The 27417-nt window shown below is 34.6% G+C and overlaps 1 protein-coding gene across 1 annotated transcript in view; it reads right to left on the bottom strand.

The window, feature by feature from the left end:
• The window catches only part of Cfap47 (cilia and flagella associated protein 47), a 403733-nt gene that overhangs the window by 265828 nt on the left and 110488 nt on the right, over window positions 1-27417 (bottom strand). The window contains 3 exon segments of the mRNA XM_047535909.1: window positions 11727-11949; window positions 13046-13192; window positions 18178-18278. Of these exon segments, the coding sequence (XP_047391865.1) occupies window positions 11727-11949; window positions 13046-13192; window positions 18178-18278 (471 nt within the window).

The following is a 27417-nucleotide window of genomic DNA, read 5'->3' as shown; positions in this document are numbered from 1 at the left end:
ACAGGAAATAGTTAAAATCAGAGCTGAAATCAATGAAATTGAAACAAAAGAAACAATTGAAAAAAATGACAAAATAAAAAGTTGGTTCTTTGAAAAAATAAACAAAATTGATAAACTCTTAGGCACACTAACAAAGAGAAGAAGAAACAAAACCCAAATTACTACAATTCAGAATGAACAAGGAAATATCACAACAGACACGATTGAAATACAAAACATAATTAGAAGTTACTTTGAAAATCTATACTCCAACAAATAGAAAATCTTGAAGACATCAGCAGGTTTCTAGAGACATATGAATTACCTAAACTGAACGACGAGGACATACACAATTTAAATAGACCAATTTCAAATAATGAAAGAGCAGGGGTCATCAAAAGGCTACCAACAAAGAAAAGTCTGGGACGAGATGGGTTCTCAGCCGAGTTCTACAAAACCTTTAAAGAAGAGCTTATTCCAATACTTCTCAAAGTATTTCATGAAATAGTAGAGGAGGGAACCCTCCCAAACTCATTCTATGAAGCCAATATCACCCTGATACCTAAACCAGACAGAGACACATCGAGGAAAGAAAATTTCAGACCAATATCCTTAATGAACATTGATGCAAAAATTCTCAACAAAATCTTAGCAAATCACATACAAAAATATTAAAAAGATAGTGCACCACGATCAAGTGGGTTTTATCCCAGGGATGCAAGGTTGGTTCAACATCAGGAAATCAATAAATGTCATTCACCATATCAGTAGACTTAAAGTCAAGAATCACATGATTATTTCAATAGATGCAGAAAAAGCATTTGATAAAATACAGCATCCCTTCATGCTCAAAACACTGGAAAAAATAGGGATAGTGGGAACATTCCTTAATATTGTAAAGGCCATCTATGCTAAGCCCATGGCCAATATCATTCTAAATGATGAAAAACTGAAAGCATTCCCCCTAAAAACTGGAACAAGGCAGGGATGCCCTCTTTCACCACTTCTATTCCACATTGTCCTCGAAACTCTAGCCAGAGCAATTAGACAGACCAATTTTCTTGGCCTCAAGGAAATTAAAGGGATACGAATAGGAAAAGAAGAACTCAAACTATCCATATTTGCTGATGACATGATAATATATAGAGAGGAACCAGAAAATTCCACCAGAAAACTTTTAGAACTCATAAGTGAATTCAGTAAAGTAGCAGGATATAAGATCAATGCTCATAAATCCAATGCATTTTTATACATAAGTGATGAATCTTCAGAAAGAGAAGTTAGGAAAACTACTCCATTCACAAAATGCTCGAAAAAAATAAAATACTTGGGAATCAATCTCACAAAAGAGGTGAAAGACCTCTACAATGAGAACTACAGAACACTAAAGAAAGAAATTAAAGAAAACCTTAGGTCATGGAAAGATCTCCCATGTTCTTGGATAGGAAGAATTAATATTGTCAAAATGGTCATACAACTAAAAGTGCTATACTGATTCAATGCAATTCCAATTAAAATCCCAAAGATGTACCTTACAGAAATAGAGCAAGCAATCATGAAATTCATCTGAAAGAATAAGAAACCCAGAATAGCTAAAGCAATCCTTAGCAGGAAGAGTGAAGCAGGAGGTATCGCAATACCAGACCTTCAAATATACTACAAAGCAATAGTAACAAAAACGGCATGATATTGGCAGCAAAATAGACAGATAGATCAATGGTACAGAATAGAGGACACAGACACAAACCCAAACAAATACAATTTTCTTATAGTAGACAAAGGTGCCAAAAATATGCAATGGAGAAAAGATAGCCTCTTCAACAAATGGTGCTGGGAAAACTGGAAATCCATATGCAATAGAAAGAAATTAAACCCCTATCTCTCAGCCTGCACAAAACTCAACTCACAATGGATCAAGGACCTTGAAATCAGACCAGAGACCCTGCATCTTATAGAAGAAAAAGTAGGTCCAAATCCTCAACTTGTTGGCTTAGGGTCAGACTTCCTTAACAGGAACCCCATAGCTCAAGAAATAAAAGCAAGAATCAATAACTGGGACAGATTCAAACTAAACAGCTTTCTCTCAGCAAAGGAAACTCTCAGCAATGCAAAGAGAGAGCCTACAGAGTGGGAGGAAATCTTTGCCACTCATATTTCAGGTAGAGCACTAATTTCCATAATATTTAAAGAACTCAAAAAACTCTACACCAAGAATACAAATAACCCAATCAACAAATGGGCTAAGGAAATGAACATACACTTCACAGAAGAAGATCTACAAGCAATCAACAATCATATGAAGAAATGTTCAACATCTTTAGTAATAAGAGAAATGCAAATCAAAACTACCCTAAGATTCCATCTCACCCCAATTAGAATGGCGATTATCAAGAATACAGCAACAATAGGTGTTGGAGAGGATGTGGAGGAAAAGGTACACTCATGCATTGCTGGTGGGGCTGCAAATTAGTGCAGCCACTCTGGAAAGCAGTGTGGAGATTCCTTAGAAAACGTGGAATGGAACCACCATTTGACCCAGCTATCCCACTCCTTGGCCTATACTCAAAGGACTTAAAATCAGTGTACTACAGAGAAACAGCCACAACAATGTTCATAGCTGCTCAATTCACAATAGCCAGATTGTGGAACCAACCTAGATGTCCTTCAATTGATGAATGTATAAAGAAACTGTTGTATACATATACCATGGAATGTTACTCAGTCATCAAGAATAATAAAATTATGGCATTTGCAGGCAAATGGATGCAGTTGGAGAATATCATGCTAAGTGAGATTAGCCAATCTCAAAAAACCAAAGAACAAATGATCTCACTGATAAGCAGATGATGACACAGATAGGGAGTGGGAAGGGGGCAGGAATGTAGGAAAGAGGGATTCTATAGAGGGATAAGAACGGTGGGAGTGGTGGGGCAAGAAAAAAAAACAATGAATCAAAAACTATTATCCTAGTTGAATGTATGATTACACAAATGGTATGCCTCTACTTCATGTACAGAGAAACAAGATGTATCCCATTCTTTTACAATAAAAATGAATTTAAAAAATTATAGAATTTTAAAGGTTGCCAGAGTAAAGCAATAGGTCATATTTAAAAGGAGGCCAATCTAGATCTCAGCTGATTTCCCAACCCAGACCCTCAAAGCTAGGAGGTCTTGGAATAATAATATGTACCAAGCTCTGAAAGAAAATAGATGCCAACCAAGAAGACTATACCCAGCAAAATGAGCTTCAGAACTGACAATGAAATAAAAACCATCCATGATAAACAGAATTAAAAGATTCACAACTAGAAAGCCTATACTACAAAACATACTCAATAAAATATTTCATGAGGAAGAAATGAAAACTGAAAGTAAAAACCAGCAAAGGGAGGAACTAAATTAGAAGAATAGTTAATCAAAGCATTAACAGTTTAATAGTTTAATTCAAATTAAAAACTAGGAATAACTCAAAATTGCAGGGAAGATAAGAACATTGAATATAAACGTCCCAAACTCATCAATCAAAAGATAGAGAATTTGGATTTACAAACAAAACCCAACAATATGCTCTCTCCAAAAGACTCACCTCATAGACAAAGATGTCTGAAGACTGAAGACATAAGGATAGGAAAAGAAAAAACACATCATTCACATAGATCTCATAAACAACCAGGGGTTTCTATCCTCACATCAGATAAAGTGAACTTCAAGCCAAAGTTAATCAGAAGAAAGAAAGGACAATTCATACTGCTTAAAGGAAATATACATCAATAAGACATAACAATCATAACTATTTATGCCCCAAATAGTGGAGCATCTACATAAATGAAACAAACCCTTCTCAATTTCAAGAGGCAAATAGACCACAACACAAAAATACTGGGTGACTAACACACCTCTCTCACTACTGGATAGATCTTCCAAACAAAACTACATAAGGAAGCTACAGAACTAAAATTTACAATTAATAATATAGACTTAACAGAAATATATAGAATAATTCATTCACTGATGACTGCATACACTCTCTTCTAAGGAGCACAAGAATCCTTCTCTAAAATAGGTCATATCTAAGGCCACAAAGAAACTCCTACTAAATACAGAATAATAGAGATATCTTGAATTCTATCAGATCATAATGGAATGGAATCAGAAATCAATGATAAATTTAAAAATAGAAGCTACTCTAACACCTGGAAAATAAATAATATGCTGTTGAATAACCAATAGCTAGTTGAAGAAATCAGGGATGAAATAAAAAATACTTAGAGGTAAATGAGAGTAGCAACACACATATTGAAATCTCTGGGATACTATGAAGGCAGTTCTAAGAGAAAAGTTCACTGCATTGGGCTCTTTCATTAAAATAATAGAAACTCAACAAATAATCTAAATATACATCTCAAAACCCTCAGAAAATAAGAGAAAAATCAACACCAAAAGCATTAGGAGACAGGAAATAATTAAAATCAGCTGAAATCAATGAAATTGAAACAAAAGAACAATTCAAAAAAATCAATGAAACAAAAAGTTGGGTTCTTTGAAAAACTAAATGAAACTGATAAACTCTTAGCCAAGCTAACAAAGAGAGAGAAAACCAAGATTAATAAAATATGTGATGAAAAATGAAATATCATGATGGACACTACTGAAATACAGATGATAATCAGAAATTATTTTCAAAATATATACTCCAATGAAACAGAAAATCTTGAAGACACTGACAAATTCATAGAGACAAACAATCTATCCAAATTGAATCAGAAGAACGTAGAAAATTTAAGCAGATTAATTTCAAGCAATAAAATCGATGACACTGTCAAAAGCCCACCAACAAATAAAAGCCCAGGACCAGATCGATTCTCAGCCAAGTTCTACCAGAACTTCAAAGAAGAATTAACATCAATCTTCTTCAAATTGTTCCATGAAATAGAAAAGGTATGAATTCTTCTATGCCCCCATTCTATGAAGTTCGTATCACCCTGGTACCAAAACTAAACCAAGACACATCAAGGAAAGAAAACTTCAGACCAATATCCCTGACAAAAATTCTTAATGAAACACTGGAAAATTGCATAAAATATGTATTTAAAAGATAGTTACCATGATCAAGTGGGTTCATCCCAGGGATGCAAGGTTGGTTTAACATGTAAATGAAAAAATATAATTCATCACATCAATAGACTTAAAGACAAGAATCACATGAATATCTCAATAGATGAAGAAAAAGTCTTTTCACAAAACACAACATCCATTCATGCTCCAAGCACTAGAAAAACTAGGGAAAAGAGGAACATACCTCAACATTGTAAAAGCTATATATTCTAAACCTAAGGCCAACATCATTGTCAATGGAGAAAAAATTGAAAGCATTCCCTCTGAAAAGTGGAACAAGACAAGGATGCCCTTACTCACCACTTTGGTTCAACATAGTCTGAAACCCTAGCCATTGCACTTAGACAAAAGAAAGAGATTAAGGAGATACAAATAGGAAAAGAAGAACTCAAACTATACCTATTTGCCAACAACATGATTGTAATTTAGAACACCCAAAAATGCCACCAGAAACCTTCTAGAATTTATAAATTAATTCAGCAAAGTAGCAGTATATAAAATCAACACCCATAAATCAATTGCATTCCTATACAACAGTGATGAATCAGCTAAAAGAGAAATTAGGAAAACTATCCCATTCACAATAGCCTCAAAGGAAAAAAAAGTGGAAATCAATCTAAGCAAAAGGGTGAAAGACCTCTACAATGAAAACTGCAGAACTCTAAAGAAAGAAATTGAAGAAGGCTTTGAAGATGGAAAGATCTCCCATGTTCTTGAATAGGCAGAATTAATATTGTCAAAATGGCCAATACTGCCAAAAGTACTGTACAGATTTAACTCAATTCCTATTAAAATTCCAATGATATTCTTCATAGAAATTGAAAAAGTAGTTATAAAATTCATTTGTAAGAATAAGAGGCCCATAAGACCCAAAGAAATCCTTAGTGAGAGAAGTGAAGCAGGAGGCATCACAATACCAGACCTTAAATTATACTACAGAGCTAAAGTAACCAAACAGCACTAAAACAGACATGAAGACCAACAGTACAGAATAGAAGAAACAGAGACAAACCTACATAAATACAGTGATCTCATACTAGACAAAAGTGCCAAAAACAGACACTAGAAAAAAGATAGCCTCTTCACCAAATGGTGCTGGGAAAACTGGAAATCCATATGTAGTAGAATGAAATTGAACCCCTTGCTCTCTCACCCTGTACAAAACTTAACCCAAGGAGGGTCAAGGACCTAGGCATTACCCAAGAGACCTTATGCCTACTAAAGAAAAAATAGGCCCCACTCTCCATCATTTCAAGTCAGTTTAGAAACTGACTTCCTCAACAAGACTCCTACAGAACAAAAAGTAAAATCAAGAATCAATAAATGGATAGTAAAACTAAAAAGCTTCTTCTCAGAAAAGGAAACGATCAATAAGGTGAAGAGATACCCAATGGAATGGGAGAAAATCTTTTCAACCTACACTTAGATAGAGCATTAATCTCCAGGACATACAAAGAACTCAAAAAACTTAACACCAAAAAACAAATAACCCAATGAATAAATGGGCAATGAAACTAAATAAGCACTTCACAGAAGAAGAAATACAAATGGTCAACAAATATAAGAAAAAGTGTTCAACACCTCTAGCAATTAGAGAAATGCAAATTGAAATCACACTGAGATTCCATCTCACTCCAATCAGAATGGCAATTTTCAGGAGTACAAGGAACAATGAATGTTGGCAAGGATGGGGGGAAAAGCTACACTTATACATTGCTGGTGTGACTGCAAATTAGTGCTAACCCTATGGAAAACAGCATGGAGAGTCCTCAGAAAACTTGGAATGGAACCAGCATTTGACCCAGTTATCCCACTCCTGGGTATATACCCAAAGGACTTAACAAACATCATACTACAGTGACACAGTCACATCAATGTTTATAGCTGCTCAATTCACAATACCTAAGCTATGCACCAACCGAGGTGCCCTTCAACAGATGAATGGGTAAAGAAAATTTGGTACACATACACAATGGAATACTACTTGGTCTTAAAAAAAAATGAAACTATGGCATTTTCTAGTAAACGAATGGACCTGGAGACTATCATGCTAAGTGGAATAAGCCAATCCCAAAAGAGGAAAGGCCAAATTTTCTCTCTGATGCAGATGCTGACTCACAATAGGCCTACAGGGGAGAGCAAGCAGGCAGGGGTAGGTCAAGGGATTGGTTCACCAGATCAGACAGGGTAGAGTTGGGGAACTGGAAGGGGTTGGGAATGGGAAAGACAGTAGAATGAATCAGACATAACTTTCCTATGTTCATATATGAATATATGACCAGTGCAACTCCATCATGTACAACCACAAAAATGCAGTTACACTCTATGTATATATGATATGTTAAAATACATTCTACTATCATGTATAACTAAAAAGGACAAATAAAAAGAATTAATACCCATAAAGCATGTATAATGATGCTTTGTCTAATCTATATTAATCATTATTAGTAGTAAACTATCACAAAAATATTTTAAAGGAATAAAGTTAAGACAGATTTTCAAACTAAATTCAATCGAGCATGGATCCTTAGACTGCAGTAATGAAAGCAATAACTGAAATGATGAATCATTATGATGGAACTATAAGAACACAATAGGAAATGTGAAACTAGAAATGTCTGAGAAGAGGAAGTCCCTGTTCAGGAAAAATAAACTGATCATATGTGCTTATTTTCTCTCCCTCTCAAAATATTTCCAACATGTCAGAAAGACTGATAAAGGGAATAAACCCGTAATGACACTGAAATTGGAAAAGGGACCGTAAGTATAACAGAAAATTTGAAAGGTATCTATTAGACAAAGAATAGATAGAATTGAATTGAGGGATAAATAAAAATGATACACCATACAACAATACGCTGTAGGGGAAAGGGTAAATCCTTTTACTAGAAGAATATAATAGAGGCTCCAGCTTTAGTGTTGACAGAGAGGAAGAAAGTCATGCATGGTACAGTGATCATTATGGTTAATAGAACTACTATATGTGGAAAAGCCAGGATTGATCTACTATCCCACAAAACTCATACAAAGACACTGACAAAAGTAGTCTTTGCCTCCAGGAAAAATTAGAGATCTCTCAAAATAAATTCAACACCCAGATACCTGGGAGATTTAGGGCACCTACAGTGGATGTCCATGTTCTAAATTCCCCCTTACTTTTGCATTCTGTCTGGTCAGTATCCTAAAGTAAAGCACATATGTTTCCATGAATTGGCAACTGGCTAAAACTTTTGTCTAACTTTTAACTTGGGAAAATAGTTCATGGAAAAACAGACTTTCAGAGGGGAAACCCTTGTCTTCTGCTTATAGGAAAAATCAAGTCTTTCATTCATATCTACTAATACATGATAATCAAAACTAGAAATATTTAAGGAAAACCATTAATAACTAAAATGAAAATCAAATTAAAAATACAAAAGAATGAAGAACTCGGGAGAGATGACACAATTCGATGAAAATTAAAACTGATGAAAAGCTCATACTACAAGGGAGCTACTTGAAAAAACATGTATCCATAATTCAAAAATGGAATGGTATTATGAAAAAGACAGAAAGAAGAAAGAAAAAGGAAAGAGGGGCAGGAGTACAGAGAAAAGGATAAGGGATGAGTGAGGGATAAAGGAAATAATTAAGGAAAAACAGAATTTTTGGCAAACAAAACTATAAATACTAATTAAAATGTTTACAGAAGTGGAAAGCTACAAGTATAAGAAATTAAAATACACAAAAGAGGAAAATCAAAAGTCATGAGAGCAACATGAAGGATCAGTAAAATAGTTCCACTATCCTTGTAACAGGAGATTGAGATAATAGAGAAAACAGAGGGAAGCAAATAGAAAAGGAGGCAGAAAATGAGAGTTAAATGATTACTTTTCAATATACAAGGTTTACTGAATGCCAAGGATATTGAATGATGATGAATATAACTATGCTGACATTTTAATCTAATAAATTACAAAACAGGAGAATAACAGAGAAATAGGAACTATGCAAGAGTTCTAAGAGAATAAACATATTATTCCCAAAATATGACATTAAACTTCTCATCAGAAACACTGAAAGTTTCCCCATGATGGAGTAATACAGGAGACATTGAAGAGGGGTTTCAAATATTGGCAACAATACATGACCTTGGAGAACTCTTCTTAGCCTGAGTGCCCATAATCCAAAAATTCCAAATCAAGAAATAGCTTTGAATAACTTTGTTGCTTGGACAAAGTTAATTGTTATTCATTGTTTTTAGTTGGGGGCAGCTTTTCTTCCCAGGAATAGGAAGGTTCCATACTCATCAAGAACAGTCTTTTTCTAGGCAGTACCCAATGATGAGGTCTGTTTCTCACTTATCAAAATAGTACAGTAAAGATTTTAAACTGTAACAGCAGTTAACATCCTTAACTGAAACAGCCAGTCTTTCAATGTGTCTCATTGGTGAGGTCAATAATATACAATGTTTAATAGAATAATCAACCCAGAATGTATTAAAGAGACTTTTACAAGTTTGTGTTCTTTGGCCTCATGATCCCACCTCTGACACACTTTCTATTTAATATCCAAAAATGTCTGCTACTATTTATAAACAAGTATATTCATCTCTATTATTTATACAAACAAAATATAATGAAATAGCATAAGTAAATGCTCCCAAATTAATGTGAATTGGCAAGTGTTTTAGTCAGCTTTTTTGCTGCTGTGAAAAGATTTGGTCAGCACGATTGTAGAGGAGAAAAGGTTTATTTGAGGGCTCACAGTTTCAGAGGTCTTACTCTTAGTCCATAGATGACTGGCTCCATTCCTCAGGGCTCAAGGTGAGGCTGAATGTTGTGGCAGGAGAGGGTGGCAGAGGGAAGCAGCTCACATCACAGTGATCAGAAAGCAGAGGGAGAAACTCCACTCTCCAGATACAAAACATATACACCATAGCCATACCACAATTCCTACCTCCTCCAACCATGCCCTACCACTTCAGTTAATTCCATCAGGGATCAAGTCACTGATTGGGTTAAGGCTGTCATAACCCAATCATTTCTCCTCTGAACCTTCTTACATTGTCTCACACATGAGCTTTTAGGGGACACCTCATATCCAAACCATACCAGCAAGTAAACAATGATGTATGTTTATAATAACATATTATAAAACATATTACCAATCACTACAATAGTACAAGGATACAGAAAACTAAAACTAAAATCCTAAGCCCTATAAAAACAACAAAAATAAGAATGCCCAGTAGCAAAATTTCTGTAATGCAGTCAAAGTAGATTAAAGAGAAATTTATATACTTGAAAATAATTAAAAACACAACTTGAATTTAAAGAAATGTGAATTATAAAGAAAAAACAGCATTACATAATTTAAGAAACACAGAAATGGATAAATTTCTCTAAGAACTTATATGTTATATGAGGCAAAGAAAACATAAACTGCTAAAACCTAAAATAAAGAAAACATATAATCACAATTTTAAATGAAGATCAAACTAACTTCATAAAGGAGAATTTAAAAACAGGAATGCTAGTCACAAATGATGAATAATAATTTTTAAATGCTCAATATATGCTTTTCCCCAAAATGAAAATAAATCATTAAAGTATAATGACTTTAAATTTTAAACTCAAATTAGATAAAATGTTTAGTGAAACAAACACCAAAACAAAAAACTGAAATATTATAAGAAATAACTTTTCTGAAAAATTTCCTTTAGCCAGATGATTTTATGATCAAATACAGAAATTTTCAGTTTCTATTACATTAATTTCCCCACAACATAGATAAAGAAGAAATATTAGTCAATTAAATAAGTGAAATTGAAATTGTCCATTTAAAAAAGCAATAACATATTGGAAAATTATTATAGATTTATCTTAACCAGCAAGAGCTGAGATAGGAGGCAAAAAGTTCTGAGGTTCCACTATATCAGCAACATTAAAACAAGGGAGGTACCCAAATTCTTGTTTAAATGAACAATAGAAGTAAGTGATTTGATAAAACTGAAGAAGTTTAACAATTTTAGACATATTGAGTAATAAAACACTTGAGGGATGTAAATGTATTGTCAAAGAGGAGACATCGTTAAAGAAAAGTGGGCCACTAGTACTACCATTTGGGGGTTAGGCATGTGGTTCAGTGGTAGAGCATTTGCTTGGCACATGTGAGGAACTGGGTTCAATTCCTAGCACCACATAAAAATAAATAAAATAAAGGTATTGTGTCCATCTACAACTAAAACAACTTTTTACAAAAAATACTACCACGCATACTGAATTATACTCTGGATCTAGAACTGATAGCTTATTCATAATGAAGTATATAGTTTCCCAGTTTTTCACATTTAAAAGAATTTTTCCTACTCATAGTTCACCCTTCTTAATTCACAAATGAGGAAACTGAGGTCCAATGGTTTTTCAGTGCTTATCTAAAATTATCAGATATTTAGAAGAAATTTAAAAGTATATGTAGCCTAAAGAATTTTTATTTCCATTTACTCTTCTTACTAGTCTCCTTATAATTTATCACTTTTTAATAATGTATTATTTAATATTCCATTTCACTTAAAATTATCACAATAAGTAGATAGTATTTCAGAATACGATATGAAAAAAAAAATTAGAGAAACATAACTGTCACCTTCTTATAGTTTCTGGAATGGAAAGGAAATGGGGTCCTTCAGGCCAGCCAAAGAGACTGAACCATGTTTGAACTGCATTTACAACGCTCTGAAAGAAGTTATATGCCTTTGATCCTTCTTCCAGAGAAAAGAATTGCTCATTTTTCTCCTCCTTTCCATCATCTGCCCTTTTTGGTGTTTCACTTTCATCCAAGTTCAAATCTTCATGTAATATTTCCATTCCTAAAATTCACATTTGTTTATAAAAATGATTACTTGACAACAGAGTAAAATATTCTTACAGCTATTGCTATTCCTATGAGTCAATTTACTGTATTGTAAAATAAATAATGAGAATATGCTTGCATTCAAATACTCAAATAATGTTTTTTTAAATTTATGAATTTCAATAAAGGAAACAATTATATTTTCTTTTTGCCATAATGGTATGTGAAAACTTTCCCCAAAGTGGAAGATTTCACTTTTAACTACATAAGAAAAAGGTCTTGACAATTCTTTAGCTTTGGTTATTAGACAAAATTAAACTTCAGCTGAATTATAGAAACAAAAATATTGCCTTCAGATTCAAAATGACTTTCTAAATTAAGCATTTTAATAAAATAAAATATTTTTGAATTATGGAAAATTTTTAAAATTAGAATGATATCAATTTTTTTCAAAAATATCCACCTATTTCATAATACAAAAGCACAAACTAATTGGAAACAATCCTCACAATATTTAAGCTGTTTTAGTTCATTCAATAAAAGGAAAACTTTCAATATTACCCATATCTAGGGAAAGGAATATTTGCTTAGTTAATTGCAAATAATATCAAATACATATGTATCTGTGTTCACTTTTAAAAAGATGTTTAACCATGGATCCAGCTAGATAATAATGACAAAACCCAGTTTCCAAACTGTGTACAGAGGGTTCCTGTAATGTCACAAAAATTTACAGAGGATCCACTGGATATATTACATGTTTGTTAAATATTACTGAAATATCTGTTAGGCAGCATACTTAAGCAACTACTCTCAGGTTTTTGTATTAAACCAGTTAATAAATGCAACTATTTTTTCTCATTTTGGCCTAGAGAAACATATTGAAATACTAGGCAGCCTAGAGAAACATATTGAAATACTAGGCATGTTGCAAATCAAGAGAGTTTCTTCCTTTGCTCATTGGAGAGAACTCTTGAAGCAGATGCCCCACTTAAGACTACTGACAAATTCATGTATTTCTTACTAGAAAAGACCTAACTTTTAAATTAAAAGCTATTAAGCAGACCACATCAAGGACTGGATTTGAGAAATACACTATATTTGCCACATACCAACAAATAAGTTTCCCCTTGTAAGTTCAGCATCATTAAATTTAGTAGCAGCAGATGTCATATTTATTGAAGTAGAAGAGGATAATCCGACATCCTGGCAGGGAAACATAAAACTGCCTCTAGACTTCATAGGACTTGCATCTTTATCTACAAATGACACATTGGGCAAGTAAGTAAAACAAACATTAATGGAATTCACCAGCAAATTACTTAACCTGAATTTCATATTTATATGAAAACAACAGAAAAAAAGTCTAAATATGTATTATGCCTCAAATAAGATAACAAATAAAAAGTTAATGTTAATAATGACGATCTAAATTGAAATTTATTTGATAAATCAATTATTATAGTATATCAAAGTTATTGGAAAATAAAATCCAACTTCAGGATAAACAAAAATATGTAATACATTTAAAATTTTCAACCTCCCCCCCTAAAATGGAATTATTGGATATGATGCTCAAAAAAAGAGATAAGAAAAGTGTCACTAACAAAAGCAATTTTTTCCCTGTTAATTCACTCAAGTAAAATCACTGCTTAGTTATAAGCTGATAAAGTTTAATGTATCTTACAGCTAGATTTACTATATGTTTGTATATATATAGAGAGAGAGAGTTTATAAAGCAGAAATCTCAACCAACCAAAGAAGTGCTGATCAAAGCCAGTACATGATGATGTAAGTCCTGGCATCAAAATATATAACTGTATGTGTGTGCGTGCGTGCGTGTGTGTGTGTGTGTGTGTGTGTGTGTGTGTCTTATAGAATTTTATATACATTTATAACTATTTTACACATAATAGGTGTTCGTATCCCCCAGAAAGCTATGCCACAATAGTTTACATAGAAGTAACTTTTAGATAGTTCAGTGATAAAAATATTTGAAGATGCATTAGGCAATGTTTTAAATTTATCACCAAATGATTTAAAAATTCCCACAGCGAGTGCAAAGTCCCAATTCTATCCTTTTAACTAGCCATTTAGCCACATCATTCTTTTTAAATTTAGCATGTGAGCAATAACCAATTAATTATACTGCCTTGCTTTATGTTACTTAATTTAAGATTTCACCTTTATTGAACATGCCATCTTACAGAGCATAGTAGCTAAATATGTATGTTCTGAGGTCTCACAAACTTGATTAGAATCCCCTGGGACAAGCTTCTCAACCTCTCCATTGGTCACCTTCTTAATCTGTAAAGTGTTATCCATAAGGGTATCTAACTTAGAATTTTTAGGAGGACTAAATGAAATAACAAATGTAAGGAAATTAGCAGAACACCGTATATCTGGGAAGCATTAAATATATACTAGAAATTATTATACATATTTCTAGAAATATTTCCCCAAATGGATGTACTATTTTTAGTCCATGTACTTCATGTTCAATCATCAAATAAACACAAAGAATTTATTCATTTTTTTCTTTTAAGGATGTAACAATATTACCTTTTATACAGCAATTACTCATTATTTTCTGGAAGGATATGGAAAATACAAAAGTAATAAAGCAATCACAATTAGTGATAATAGTCATAATAATGAAATCATAGTAAAAATAATACCTTCCAGGTATTTACAGTCTGTGAGTTTTACAAAAGCCCTTTGAATAGATAAAACATATATTATTAGTATCCTGTTATTCTCTTATATATGCATGTTGTTTAATGAAAGATGATAAACTTGAGCACCAGAGAATTAAAAATAAAATCATATGGCAAAGTAATGAGTTTAGAACACAAAAGAGAATTTCCATCCAGGTTGTGTGAGTCTTAATTCATTGCTATTCCTTTATACTACATTCTAGAAATTCTTTCCTTCCCCGGTATATTAGAAGAATATAAAAATATAACATAATTATTTAGAATTAGTCAGAAAAATCTTTTAAATTTTGAAATGTGTCAAAATTTTGAGATCTCTCTGTCTTTCTCTTCATCCTGCCAATTAGACAATTCCATAAACTGCTTTAAATGATTTTTTTGAATGCTCAGAAGACACTACTACACATATAAGCCATTCTCATAAGAAAATGATAGAGCTAAGAGATGCCTTTCTGATGTTCTATATTTCAGATGACCCATTCTATAATATTGAATAAATACCTTGTATCTACCAGACACTGTGTGAGGCACTGTGGACACAAAAGTGAAAAGGACAGAAATGATTCCCACTCTTAAGGCCTTATAGATAACAATATCTAGAAAGGGATATAGAAAATAGGAATATTAAGTAAAAATGTGGTAAGGGCAGTGATGGAAATTGCATAGAGCTATGAGCATGCACTAGCGAATGCAAAACTCTTGCTTGTAGAGGCAGAAATGCTTTCAGGTGTGCAGATGGTGTAGGGTCTAGTAGGAAAATGCTCCAGATAGGAAAGATTATCAGTAGAGATCTACATGCTAGACGAACTTAGAGAAGTCTAATATGGCTTGAGCATAGAAGGAAAGATCTCTGGAAATGAGAAGAAGGTCATGGTCTAGGGTAATGCAATATTGGGTCTTCTCGGTTTCATTACTAGTAACAGTATTCCATGGAAAAATTTTATACATGGAAATTATAAGATTTCAATTTTCAGTTTATATACATGTGTGTGTGTGTGTGTGTGTGTGTGTGTGTGTGTGGGTGTGTGTGCATACACACATCTGTAGCCAAAGGGTGAAGAATGGTTTGTGGAAAAGAGGAGTTTCAGAGGAAGCAGGAGAACAATTGAGAAACCTGCACTGATCCTAAAAAGACATTATAGCAACTTGAATATATGTACTGCCGCTAAAAAGGGAAAGAAGTGAGATGATTTGAGAGACATTTACATGGCAAAGTGATAGGATTTGGTGAACTGGAAGTATAGTAAGAGAGAGAGATGACATCATTAAGTTGAGTTTCTGGATTAGGACCTGATTTGTTGAGGTCCCAAACCTGAGTCGTAGGTAAATGTACACAAGTAGGGTATACAGAAGGATGAGAAAATTCCAGAAAGCAGAGTTTAGTTTGGGTCATGCTGTTGGTGGATGCCTATGGAACTCCAATGAAGGGTATCCAGAATTCGGCTGAATTCTGAATTCCTGAATCTTTGAAAGGGAGTTGCATTGGAGATATAGCCTATGATTTATAATCGAAGTCATGGAAAAGAGAAGAGAAGAGGGGTCAGAATTCCAACTGATTTAAAGAATTAAAAAATACAGAGGGAGGAAGAGGAATTTATGAAAGATGCTTAGAAGGAATAGTCAAAGAGGTTAGAGGAAACCCAGAGAAGTATGGCATGTGGAAGCCCAGAGAAGTCTCAAGAAAGAGAAGTAGGGAATAATCAACAGTCTTAGGCATGCTCAATAGGCAAATAATGCTTCTTGCTCAGTCCTAAAATGTCTTTCCTGTTAAAGGGAGATGAGGTACTCTAATTCCTTACTTTCTTCTGCTCCTTTTCTATCTCTGGGAATTTAAGTGACTAGTAAAATTGGAGAGAATAAATAAGGAATCCATGGCCTAAATATGCCCTGTTTACTCCTTGGAATTTTCCTAAGAAGGTATAGCCTCCTTTCCCCTCCCTGCTGACTTTCTGGAAACTCAACTAAAGCACCTCTAAGAGGGAGGCAAAAATTGACAGGCAAGAGTAAGCAAGGTTATATGATACAGTGGAGTTTCTGGGTAATGAGATTTAGATAAAGGAATGGGCTAAGGCAGGAGAGCCTACTGGCTTTTGTCCTTCCAACCACAGGAAAAGATATGATGGGTTCCACCATAAGTTTAGTATTTGGAACTTCAGAGTGTTATTGTTTGATGATCTTTTTCTCTTCTCAACAATCAGAAAAATGGCATTCCCTGAGACTGAGAGAACAGAATTGAATGGATTTCCTAAGTGTGGTAAAATATTTGAAGAAGCAAGTGGAGAATATGAGAAAACTGGTTAAAACACAGAAAGAGCCTCCACATCAGCACTAAAAATTAAGGACTTGAGTCTGCTCTGATGGAGATTTTTCCCTCACTCTTCATCTTTTCTCTTCTCTAGGACTTACTCCATCATTCATTCTCTCCTGTGTCTTGAATTTCAATTTCTCCCTATTTACTAACTTCTTTTTCTTTTACTTTTTGCTTCTTTCTTTTCCTTATTTTCTTTTTAAATTAATTCATTAATTATTCTTTCTTTCTTTGTTGATTGTGTTTTTCCTGGGGATTAAACCAAGATTCTCACACATGCTAGGCAAGTGCTCTACACTGAGCTATAACCTCAGCTCATTTCATTAATTTTTAATTGACAGATAATATTCTATATTTTTATTGTGTACAGCCTGTTATTTTGAAGCATACATTGTGAAATGGTTGTATCTAGCTAATTAACAAATGCGTTATCTCATACAGTCATCAATTTTGTGATGAGCACACGTAATATCCACCTCTCTCTTCACATTTTTTAAGAACACAATATGTAATTATTAACTACAGTCATCTTGCTGAACAACTGATCTCCTGAAATTTATTCCTCTTTTCTTTCTGTAATTATGTATCTTTTGATCTTAGCTTCTCTTATCTCCCCTGAAGCAATCCCAGTTGGTCTACTGACTATTCTCTAGCCTACTTTAATTCATTCTATATGAATATATCCCAACAACTGCTCCCTTTCTAAATCACTTATATTCAAAAACACACAGAATGTTCCTAGTACTATAGACTAAAGGGTTCAACAGTATGACCCTGCACCTTAATCTCCTGCCTTATATCTCCTATTACAACCCTATGCTTTTGCTATTTTGCTATTTGCACGAACCATCCTGGTCAAGATCATCATTAGGCAAGCTCTACATTAATGTCATCTCTTCTAGAAATCATTCCAGAATCCCAACATCAGCAATAATCTCTGCACCACCTCCACATGCCCAACACTTCAATTGACTCATGTATAAAGTCCTTAATTAAATATTCTTAGTAAATAATTTATGTATGTATTTTTTATTAAATTGTCAACTTTTGGAATCAAGAGACACTGTCATATTGTACTACTGATACCAAACTTAGGTCCTGGCAATGACAGTTGTTTAATAAACATCAGTTAATTTAAAATTCACTCTCTTTCTAGTTGTTGGCCCTGTATAACAAGAATCTATACAATGAGTTAGAGAGAAAGTAATCATATGCAACTTACCATCCTTTAAAATAATTTTTTGCTTATCAAGATGAATTGCCAAATATGGATATATAGTAAGAATACAGTTTTCTGCTGTTGCTGTAACTGGAAGTGAAAACCTAAAAGTGAAAACATTGTATTTCAATAAAATAAAATTTTCACATTCAATAAATACAATGAAATATGTCTAAGTATCCCAGATGCCTTTAATGATGATGACACAAATTATTCATATCTTTTTCTTCCTGCCTCCTTTGTTTTTGTTAACAACCTATTTCTATCTTAAAGGCTTGAAAACATTTATTTTTAAAACTTTTAACAAAGATTGTAAATTTCACTGTCAAGTGTGCTCTAGCATATCGATTGTGCAGATACAAATACACAGATTCAGGTAATTTTAGAGTTGAAGTGGCCTCAGAGTTAATTTATTCAAAGTAATAATTGTTTAGATTAAATAATATAGTTTACACAAACATACCATTATCACTGTCATTATGGAAAAATCTGTTAGTTTTTAACTATGATTACAGAAGGGTGAGATAAAAGATAAAAGATAAAAGCAAATGCTGTGGATGCCCTGCCTTTATGCCCCTATCACTTAAGATATTATATACTTGTGCTATGTTCCTATTCTCTACCTGGACACTGCAACTTTCTTTAGAGAACTGCCCTTGGGCTACTGGAGCTGCTCAAAACCAGAAGTGCCTGGAAGTTTATGGTCCTTAGGGTCACCCACAAGCAATGTCTGTGTGGTATGGGCTTTTCAAATCCCAGTTCCCTTGCCTCAAATAGGAAAAAAAGGTGGGTGGGAACAAAAACAAAAAATAAAAAACTGGTGTTATCTTAGTGCCTCAGAACACCAAAGGATCAGGCTGAGCCTAAGATTTTGATTTAAATGTCATTTATTTGGGGTGATTGATTCTCTGTTCTGCTTAGACTAGTCTCTTGTGTTTTCATGAGAACATTTCTATAATATATCATATATCCCTGACTTTTCATTTAAAAGCCAGCTTGTGGACAATACTACTAAAGACAACTACCAAAATAACAAGGAAGCATTATCACTTCCTATTTGTAAAATGCTAAATAATTAAAGAAAAAAAGTTGAAAATAAATTTCTTTCCAAGAAAAAGAAAGCAGAAATAAACTGTTTTGATTCTCTTGTAAAACTAGTTTGCTAAAGATTATAACATTTGATTTTAGATGTTCTTTAGAGCAAAGAATAATCAACATATAAGAAGTTATAAGGAAGAATGAAATTGTGTCATTTGCTAGTAAATGGATGAAACTAGAGAATATCATGCTAAGCAAAATAAGCCAGAGGCAGAAAGTTGAAGGTTGAATGTTTTCTCTCATATGTGTAAGCAAGAAATAAATAAGGACTTTATTTATTTATTAAAGGTACTTGGGATTGAACCCAAGGGTACTTTACCACTGAGATGCATCCCAGCCTTATTTTTTTATTTACTTATTTTATTTTGAGATATGGTCTCACTAAGTTGCTTAGGGCCTCACTAAATTGCTGAAGTTGGCCTTGAAATGGCAATCCTCCTGCCTCACTCAGTCTCCCCAGTTGCTGGGATTATAGACACATACCACTGCACCCAGAAATGAGGAATTTATAAAAGAAATCTCATGAAAACAGAAAGGAGAACAGTAGGATAGAGAAAGGTGGTAGAGGGAAGGGAGAAAAACTGAAGAATGAAATTAACCAAATTATGTTATGTGCTTGTATGAATATATCACAATGAATTCCACTTTTACGTATAGCCATAATGTTCCAATTGAAAAACAAGAAATAAATAGAAAGAAGAGCAAAAGAGTAGAGGAAGAGGATTAGGAAAAGGGAGGAAAGGAAAAAAAAGAAGGAGTACTGGTGGCTGAAATGAAGCAAATTGTGCTCTACACATTTATGAATATGTCAAAAAATAAACCATGCTACTATGTATAACTAAAATGCACTGATAGAAAAGTTAAAAAGGAATAACCAACATATACAAAATCTATTCAACCATGTTCTTCCAGGGAGCATATATTATAGAAAATGTATAAGTGGAGAGGGGCAAGATGGTGGGTTAGCATGAGGCAGCATTTCTCTTAGCTAGATTACCCAGAACTCAAACAGCTGTAGTACCACCTCTCCCTGAGCCTTAGAGTAAAATATCTTGAGACTGGAAGAGCAGTGCACCCTAGCCAAACCAGAGACTGCTTGACTCATTAATCAGATTTTAAAGAAAACCTTTCCACCAGAGTTTATCAATCATCTGCCAAGAGTAGGTCCAGGAGCCATCTTGGGATGCAGCATGGTGGAACTTACTGAAACTGAAACTGTAAACCCACATCCATGAGTTTGCAGCTAGGTCTGTGTGGGCCTGTCAGAGTCTAACAAACCTGTGAAAAATCAGAAACTGGGAGTATTTTGCCTGGGGAAATGCAACTTAGAAAGACTGAAGACAAGTGGGCTTTTCCCAGCTCCATGAATTTTGAGGCTGGTGGGGACTGACAGGGCCAGCTACAGTGGGTCAGAAGGGTAGAAGAGGGCATTTTGTTCTCTGCTTACCCAGCCAGCCCGTCCAACACCCACTGGGTTCTCAGTGCCCATCCAGGCTGACACTCGCCAGGTTCCAGCACTAGCCTAGTCCCCAACTCCCTCCCCAGTTCAGCATCCACCAGTCCCTGGGACCTGCCAGGTCCTGCATCAGTTAGGCACCATAAAAGGCCTTCTGGCTCCCCAGTCCCCAGTCTCCCAATCCCTGTCTGGCCTCTGACCTGGCCCTTCACTCCCAGCTTTGCGGTCAGTCAGCAGGTCCCAGGGCCTGGCCTTCATCTACCCAGTTGCTTCACTGCCAGATGCACCTGGTCCAGCATGCAGCCTCTTGGCCACCTGCAAGTTCCTGCACAGAATAGCTGGGCCCTCAACCTGGCTGGAGCCCACACACCTCTTTGCTGACAGACCCTCCTGGTCCAGCACACAGCCTCCCCACAGGCCCACAGGATCCAGCACTAGGACCTGAGCCACCTGCCTCCCAGATGGAGCCAGGGGCTTTGCCATCTGCTTGCAACACAGCCTGCCCATGCTAAACTCCCAAAAAGGGGAATTAGGAAGTCTTAAACCCCAAACTTCAACACAGTGAACAATACAATACAAAGGAAGAACACACCACCCATGCATGGCCCATACTGGCAAGCTTAGATCATACCTTAAGAAGAAAGGAAAAGAAAACCAGGTAGGCACAGTCAGGGAACACATACACTCACTGACTATTTTGTCCACCACAGTGGATAAAACTCCTTAATTTTTTAACATCTCACCAAGATTTTTCTTTTTTATTCTTGCTGTTGCTGTTGTGGTATGTTTATTGTGGCAGTAGTTCTGTTTTGCTTTTTGATTTTGGGTTTCCATATTGTATTCTTGTTTTATTTGAATGTGTACTAACTGATTCAAGGATTCCTACACATAATCACATTTGTTTCTCTTTCCTCATTTCTAACCTTGTTTTTCTTTTTTCCCCTTTTTTCTTCTTTTTTCATTTTTTCAATTTTTTGTTTTTTTATTGTTATTGTAGTTTTTGGTTGCCGTTTCTCTGTTCTCTTCCCCAAAGGTGTTATATTCCCATGCTCTGTATTTTGAAGGTAAGGGTTTATGATTAGCTTATTTTGATTTATTTTTATATCATCTTTATCACTACTCTATCACCTTTGTCCCCATCTCCCATTTCTCCATTCCTGACACCCAAATTCCGTTCCCTCTCTCCTCCTTTATATTCTTCGATTTTTTCATACCCTTCCAAACTAACAACATATCCTAAGTTACCACTGCATGTGCCATATTTCCCATTTGAAACTGCAAACACTTTTCTAACCTCTTATCTCTTATTCTTTACATATACTCAACTCTATTCTTAACACTTTAATACTAATTCAGGTATATAATATCTACCCTTGAAGCCAGAATTGGGGACAGTAGTTAGTGTAGAAATAGGGGATCAGGTCAAATCAAGGAAACAAAGGCCATGAAAGACATCTGCCTCTGGAAGTTGGAGACTGCCCCTGAGAGAATGGAATGCCAAAGATCTCCGGAGCCCATGGATTACCAAATTTACCTGCCTTTATCAAGGACTACAAGCAAGGAGATGCTAATTAATGCCCTCTGGGCCCTTACCTGCCTGAACCACCTTGGCCCTCCCCCTGCCCATCTCTTCTCACTTTATGCAAAACCAGGCATAGTCACATAGGTGGGAAGGAGAGATAAGGGGGGAGAGGACTGTTGAACAAAAGAGACCTTAACCTCTAAAAGATGTAGGGTGCACTCACTTCTGGGGACTTTAGAACATCAGCCATGGCCCCCTTCTCTGTCCCGGGAGAAGTCTGTATTATTACCTTTAAATAAAACCTGCTTAATATGCTTGCCTTGGCGTGCTTCTCTAGTGTTCAAACTTCAACATTAGAGGGAGCAGAACTCGTCACGGGTAAATGACGGTATTACCCTTACCACCAATATCACATCAATAACTAATACATCAGAAGGCATACACAATGCCTATTGTCTGATTTGAAGTCAGACATAATATATGAATATGTACTATTTTTACTGATGGAATTTGCTGATCCCACTATCCCTATGTATTGTACCAATTAACACTAGATATTGAAATAGTAGCTAATGACCTAGTCTACTACTGTATATTGTTTGCATAATTTGTTGCTATAAAGGTGCTCCCCCTCCCCAATCTTTGAGGTACTAGTAACATAGAGGGACACTATAAACCTATAAAGTAGAAACTCCACATCATCAGATCAATCCAGATAGATGGGTAGACACAAAAACAATATGAAAAAGCAAAGAAAAAAACATCCCCCCAAAAACTCAGACTACCTCAGTAGTAGATTCCAGTGACACCACAGTGGAGGAAATGTCAGAGATAGAATTCAGAAAGTTCATGGTTAAACTCATCTAGAAGGTAAAAGATGATGGGAGAAATGAAATCAGAAAGAAAATACAAGAAATGAAAGATAATTTCAACAAAAAGATAGAGATCTTGAAGAAGATTCAGTCAGAAATCCTCAAAATGAAGGAATCAATAAACCAAATAAAAAATTCAACTGAAAGTGTTACCAATAGATTACAAGACTTGGAAGACAGTTTCAGGCAATAAAGACAAAATATATAATCTTGACAATAAAGTTGACCATGGAGAAAAGATGTTAAGGGACCACAAAAAGACCATCCAAGAAATTTGGTTTAACATGAAAGGACAAAACTTAAGATTTATTGGGCTAGATAAAAGCTCAGAGATACAAACCAAAGGACTATACAAACATTTCAATGAAATAATATTAGAAAATTCCCAAACATAAAGAACAAAATAGAAAACCAAATACAAGAGGTTTACAGGGCCTCAAATATACAAAATTACAACAGACCCACACCAATGCACATTATTATGAAAATTTCAAACATAAAGAATGTTAGAATTTTAAAGAGTGCCAGAGAAAAGCAACTGGTCACATTTAAAAAGAGGCCAATCCAGATCTCAGCTAATTTCTCAACCCAGACCCTCGAAGCTAGGAATAATAATATGTACCAAGCTCTGAAAGAAAATGGATGCCAACCAAGAAGACTATACCCAGCAAAACTGAGCTTCAGAACTGACAATGAAATAAAAACCATCTTTTAACAGAAGTTAAAAGATTCACAACTAGAAAGCCTATACTACAAAACATACTCAATAAAATATTTTGTGAGGAAGAAATGAAAACTGAAAGTAAAAACCAGCAAAGGGAGGAACTAAATTAGAAGAATAGTTAATCAAAGCATTAACAGTTTAATTAACAGTTAATCAAAGGATTAACAGTTTAATAGTTTAATTCAAATTAAGAACCAGGAATAACTCAAAATTACAGGGAATAAAAAACATATCTCAATAAGAACATTGAATATAAATGGCCCAAACTCATCAATCAAAAGATAGAGAATTTGGATTTACAAATAAGACCCAACAATATGCTCTCTCCAAAAGCTCACCTCATAGACAAAGATGTCTGAAGACTGAAGACATAAGGATAGGAAAAGAAAAAACACATCATTCACATAGATCTCATAAACAACCAGGGGTTTCTATCCTCACATCAGATAAAGTGAACTTCAAGCCAAAGTTAATCAGAAGAAAGAAAGGAGGACAATTCATACTGCTTAAAGGAAATATACATCAATAAGACATAACAATCATAACTATTTATGCCCCAAATAGTGGAGCATCTACATAAATGAAACAAACCCTTCTCAATTTCAAGAGGCAAATAGATCACAACACAAAAATACTGGATGACTAACACACCTCTCTCACTACTGGATAGATCTTCCAAACAAAAACTACATAAGGAAGCTACAGAACTAAAAATTACAATTAATAATATAGACTTAACAGAAATATATAGAATAATTCATTCACTGATGACTGCATACACTCTCTTCTAAGGAGCACATGAATTCTTCTCTAAAATAGGCCATATCTAAGGCCACAAAGAAACTCTTAGCAAATACAAAAAAAAGAGATATCTTGAATTTTATCAGATCATAATGGAATGGAATTAGAAATCAATGATAAATTTAAAAATAGAAACTACTCTAATACCTGGAGAATAAATAATGTGTTGAATGACCAATGAATAGCTGAAGAAATCAGGGATGAAATTAAAAAAATACATAGAGGTAAATGAGAATAGCAACACACATATTGAAATCTCTGGGATACTATGAAGGCAGTTCTAAGAGAAAAGTTCACTGCATTGGGCTCTTTCATTAAAATAATAGGAACTCAACAAATAATCTAACTATACATCTCACAACCCTCAAAAAATAAGAAAAAATCAACACCAAAAGCATTAGGAGACAGGAGCTGAAATCAATGAAATTGAAATAAAAGAACAATTAAAAAAAATCAACAAAACAAAAAGTTGGGTACTCTGAAAAACTAAATGAAACTGATAAACTCTTAGCCAAGCTAACAAAGAGAAAGAGAGAGAAAACTCTAATAAATCATGATAAAAAATGAAATATCATAATGGACACTACTGAAATACAGATGATAATCAGAAACTATTTTCAAAATATATACTCCAATATATGAAACAGAAAATCTTGAAGACATTGACAAATTCCTAGAGACATATGACCTATCCAAATTGAATCAGGAGGACAGAAAATTTAAACAAATCATTTGCACGCAATGAAAATGATGACACCATCAAAGGCTTATCAACAAGTATAAGCCCATGATCAGATAGATTCTCAGCCAAGTTCCACCAGACCTTCAAAGTACAATTAACATCAATCCTCCTCAAATTATTCCATGAATGATAAAAGGTGGGAACACTTCCAAACTCATTCTAAGAAACTAGTATCACACTGATACCAAAACCAGACCAAGACACATCAAAGAAAGAAAACTTCACACCAATGTCCCTGATAAATGGAGACACAAAAATTCTTTATAAAATACTAGGAAATTACATACAAAAATGTATTAAAAAGATAGTGCATCATGATCAATGGGGTTTCATCTCAGGCATGCAAGGTTGGTTCTACATATGGATATCAATAAATGTAATTCCCCACATCAACAGACTTCTAAATAAGAACCACATGATTATCTCAATAGATGCAGAAAAAGCATTTCACAAAACACAGCATCCATTCATGTTCAAAACACTAGAAAAACTAGGGATAGTAGGAACATACCTCAACATTGTAAAAGCTATATTTGCTAAAACTTAGGCCAACATCATTCTAAATGGAGAAAAATTGAAAGCATTCCCTCTAAAAACTGGCACAAGTGTTATGGTTTGGATGTGAGGTGTCCCCCAAATGCTCACATGTGAGATAATGCAAGAAGGTTCAGAGGAGAAATGATTGGGTTTTGAGTGTATCAACCTAATCAGTGAATTAGTCCCTGATGGGATTAATTCGGCAGTAATTGGAGGCAAGGTGGGTGTGGCTAGAGGAAATGGTTAATTGGGGGAGTGGTTATGGGGTATATATTTTGTATTTGGCGAGTGGAGTCTTCTTTGCTTCCTGATCACCATGATGTAAGCTGCTTCCCTCCACCACTGCTCCTGCCATGATGTTCATCCTTATCTGGAGCCCTGAAGAATGGAGCCAGCCTTCTATGGACTAAGACCTCAGAAACCATTAGCCCTCAAATAAACCTTTCCTCCTTTACAGTTGTGCTGGTTGGGTCGTTTTTGCAGAGCACAGAAAAAACTAAGTAAAACAAGGATGCCCTCTTTCACCACTTCTATTCAACATAGTCCTTGAAACCCTAGCCAGAGCAATTTGACAAAAGAAAGAAATTAAAGGGGTACAAATAGGAAAAGAAGAGTTCAAAACTATCCCTATTTGCTGACAACATGATTCTATATTTAGAAGACCCAAAAAACTCCATCAAAAAGCTTCTTGAACTCATAAAATGAATTCAGTAAAGTAGCATGAAATAAAATTAACACCCATAAATCAACTGTGTTCCTATACACCAATGAAGAATCAGTGGAAAGAGAAATTAGGAAAATAATACCATTCACAATAGCCTCAATAAAAAAAAAAACTACTTAGGAATCAATCAAACAAAAGTGGTGACAGACCTCTACAATGAAAACTACAGAACACCAAAGAAAGAAACTGAAGAAGACCTTAGAAAATAGAAAGATCTTCCATGTTCTTGGATAGGTGAAATTAATATTGTTAAAATGGCCATACTACCAAAAGCACTATATACAGATTTAATGCAATTCCCATTAAAATTCCAATGATGTTCTTTATAGAAATAGAAAAAGCAGTCATGAAATTCATTTGGAAAAATAAGAGGCCCAGAATAGACAAAGTAATCCCCCACAAGAAAAGTGAAGCAGGAGGCATCAAAATACCAGAACTTAAATTATATCACAGAGCGATAGCAACAAAAACGGCATGATATTGGCACAAAAACAGAATTTAAGGTCAATGGAACAGAATAGAGGACAAATAGAGACAAACCCATATAAATACAGTTATCTCTTATTAGACATAAGTGCCATATGTATATAGAGAAAAGATAGCCTCTTCAAAAAATGATGCTGGAAAACCTGGATATCCATATGTAGCAGATTGACACTGAACCCCTATCTCACACCCTGCACAAAACTCAACTCAAAGTGGATCAAGGACCTTGGCATTAGACCAGAGACCCTGCATGTACTAGAAGAAAAAGTAGGCCCATATTT

This window comes from Sciurus carolinensis, chromosome X (assembly GCF_902686445.1).
Source record: "Sciurus carolinensis chromosome X, mSciCar1.2, whole genome shotgun sequence".
NCBI lineage: Eukaryota > Metazoa > Chordata > Mammalia > Rodentia > Sciuridae > Sciurus > Sciurus carolinensis.
This window is presented reverse-complemented; position numbering and strand designations above follow the sequence as displayed.